At 46.2% G+C, this 2852-nt stretch overlaps 1 protein-coding gene across 1 annotated transcript; it reads right to left on the bottom strand.

Annotated features, from left to right (window-relative positions):
• Positions 1-316: 316 nt before the first annotated feature.
• On the bottom strand, positions 317-2225 carry LOC145653866 (heat shock 70 kDa protein-like). Its single transcript, XM_081708469.1, has one exon. It carries the CDS (start codon positions 2223-2225, stop codon positions 459-461), a length of 1767 nt encoding a protein of 588 aa, XP_081564595.1. The 3' UTR covers positions 317-458.
• Positions 2226-2852: the final 627 nt, after the last annotated feature.

Raw genomic sequence — 2852 nt, 5'->3', positions numbered from 1 at the left:
TCAGTTTAATTACATTTATTTAATTAGATTTCAGGAGCTCAAAAAGCTAAAAATGTTTTTTATGTTTCCTTAGTTTTTCTTCTTAATATATTTATTTTCATAAGAAAGATTACATTATGGACTGTCAAGACCACAAATTTAAGCCATTTTGTCCAGATCATTTTATTAACAATAAATATCAAAATATATTTAGATGAATATTTACAACACCGTAATATTTACCTTTTTGTAAAATGTTTCACTGGAAAAACATTGTAATGACAAATCTCACATATTGATAGTGTTACAAGGTTCTAAACGTTATTAATGCACTAGCAATGACAAAAGATGCTATTGTCCACATCAGCTAATTCTCCACATGCTGTGAAGCACAACTGAACAATACAGGCAACAACATTTTCTTCAGGAGAAACTAATTCAAAAAGAGCACTCTGAGTCCATACAAGAAGTTCACGTCCCTAATCGACCTCTTCAATAGTGGGCCCCTGGGTGCCGGCCCCTGAGCGGGCACGGGCCTGAGCTCCACAGCTTCCAGCTGGCATCCCTCCATGGTACAGTTTGGCGATGATGGGGTTGCACACCTTCTCCAGCTCCTTCAACTGATGTACGTACTCCTCCTTTACAACCAGCTGGTTGTTCTCCAGCCACATGATGGCTTGGTTGCACCTCTCAATGACTTTCTTCTTGTCATCCTCACTGATGTTGTTCTTCAAGTTCTCATCTTCCACACTGTTCTTCATGTTAAAGGCATAGGACTCCAGAGTGTTCTTAGCAGCAATCTTCTCTCTCTGCAGGTCATCCTCTGCCTTATGTTTGTCTGCAACCTGCACCATCCTCTCAATCTCCTCCTTGCTCAGCCTGCCCTTATCGTTGGTGATGGTGATCTTGTTCACTTTGCCAGTGCTTTTGTCCACTGCCGACACATTCAAAATGCCATTGGCGTCAATGTCAAAGGTCACCTCAATCTGAGGGACTCCTCGAGGTGCAGGTGGGAGGCCCGTCAGCTGAAACTTCCCCAGCAGGTTGTTGTCTTTTGTCATGGCTCTTTCACCTTCGTAAACCTGGATCAGAACACCGGGCTGGTTGTCTGCATATGTGCTGAAGATCTGGGTCTGCTTGGTGGGGATGGTGGTGTTGCCATTGATGAGAGCGGTCATGACTCCACCTGCGGTCTCCATGCCCAGAGACAGCGGGGCCACATTCAGCAGCAACAGGTCCTGGACATTTCCAGATGTGTCGCCCATTAAGATGGCAGCCTGAACTGCGGCACCGGAAGCCACTGCCTCATCTGGATTGATGCTTTTGTTCAACTCTTTGCCGTTGAAGAAAGGCTGCAAAAGTTTCTGGATTTTGGGGATTCTCGTAGCACCTCCAACCAAGACAATGTCATGGATCTGGGATTTGTCCATTTTGGCATCTCTAAGGGCTTTCTCCACAGGATTCAGTGTTCCCCTAAACAGGTCAGAGCACAGCTCCTCAAAACGTGCTCTGGTAACAGAAGTGTAGAAGTCAATGCCCTCATACAGGGAGTCGATCTCGATGCTTGCCTGAGAGCTGGAGGACAGGGTTCTCTTGGCCCTCTCACAGGCTGTGCGCAATCTCCTCAGTGCACGCTTGTTCTGGCTGATGTCCTTCTTGCACTTCCTCTTAAACTCCTCCACAAAATGGTTGACCAGGCAGTTGTCAAAGTCCTCCCCACCCAGGTGTGTGTCTCCTGCTGTTGCTTTCACCTCAAAGATGCCATCTTCAATAGTCAGGATGGACACATCGAACGTACCCCCTCCTAAGTCAAAGATCAGCACATTGCGCTCTCCCTGCTTGCCTTTGTCCAGGCCGTAGGCGATCGCTGCAGCTGTGGGCTCATTGATTATCCTTAGGACGTTCAGCCCAGCAATCGCACCAGCAAATTTGGTTGCTTGCCTCTGAGAGTCATTGAAGTAGGCAGGTACAGTAATAACAGCGTTGGTTACCTTCTGACCCAGGTAGGCCTCTGCAGTTTCCTTCATTTTCACCAGGACCATGGAGGAGATCTCTTCAGGGTAAAAGGACTTCTTCTCTCCTTTGTACTCAACTTGCCCTGTTAAAGCCGTTGGTTTACTCCTCCTCGCTCGTGCGTTAGTTACCTGTCCGTGAACGCTGTGTCTTCCACGAGCTGCCGCTCGCGCTTTATATTCAAGCAGGTAACGCCCCCGTTCACCTCGCGACAGTTCTAGAGGTTTCTCCATTGCGCGAGCTCACCAACCGCGAGTCAGCCAGCGACGCCGCCAGTCCAACTGTAGACTACTGATGTCTCTGAGACCGAATTAGTCCGTAGAAATGAAACAAAGATCCAGGATGGTCTGAAAGGGGACAATACCAACAAATAACCAAACAAGTTGGAAAATGGGACATAAATGGGAAAGCGGAACCACATAGGCTATGTAAATGACTATAAATAAATGTTTTACTTTATCATAAAATTACTTCAGTCATTCCGGGCCAACGTAACGTTTCCTATTTCCCCACATTTAAGGACTGCTGTATATGTTATATTGTTCAATAAATCTGTATACAAAAGGTATTCATTAAACGTGTTTTTACTTAGATTAGTTTCAGTAGGACATTCGAGTAAAAGCAACAGAAAAAACGTGGTCCGTCCAGAACTTTCCCCCGCTGTGGTCTTGCGTCAGTGGTGGGCGTGGCCGCATCAGCTTGCTTTATTCTAATTGGTCTGATTCGCACGAGCGTTGGAGAAACAAAGAGAAATGTCAGGAAGTGAAGGGAGAGCGGTGTGGCCGGGAAGTTCATAAAATCAGAGGATTAATAAAACTGCGAGAGGGAACATGTGGATGCAGTGATCGAATACTCTGGGT

Source organism: Electrophorus electricus, chromosome 3 (assembly GCF_041902795.1).
Source record: "Electrophorus electricus isolate QZ-2024a chromosome 3, ASM4190279v1, whole genome shotgun sequence".
Taxonomy (NCBI): Eukaryota; Metazoa; Chordata; class Actinopteri; order Gymnotiformes; family Gymnotidae; genus Electrophorus; species Electrophorus electricus.
The sequence above is the reverse complement of the archived record's forward strand: the minus strand, read 5'-3'. Positions and strand labels throughout refer to the sequence as shown.

What these genes read in the sequence shown, in the direction of transcription:
- LOC145653866 (XM_081708469.1), bottom strand. Translation starts at nt 2,225, where the DNA reads ATGGAGAAACCTCTAGAACTGTCGCGAGGTGAACGGGGGCGTTACCTG.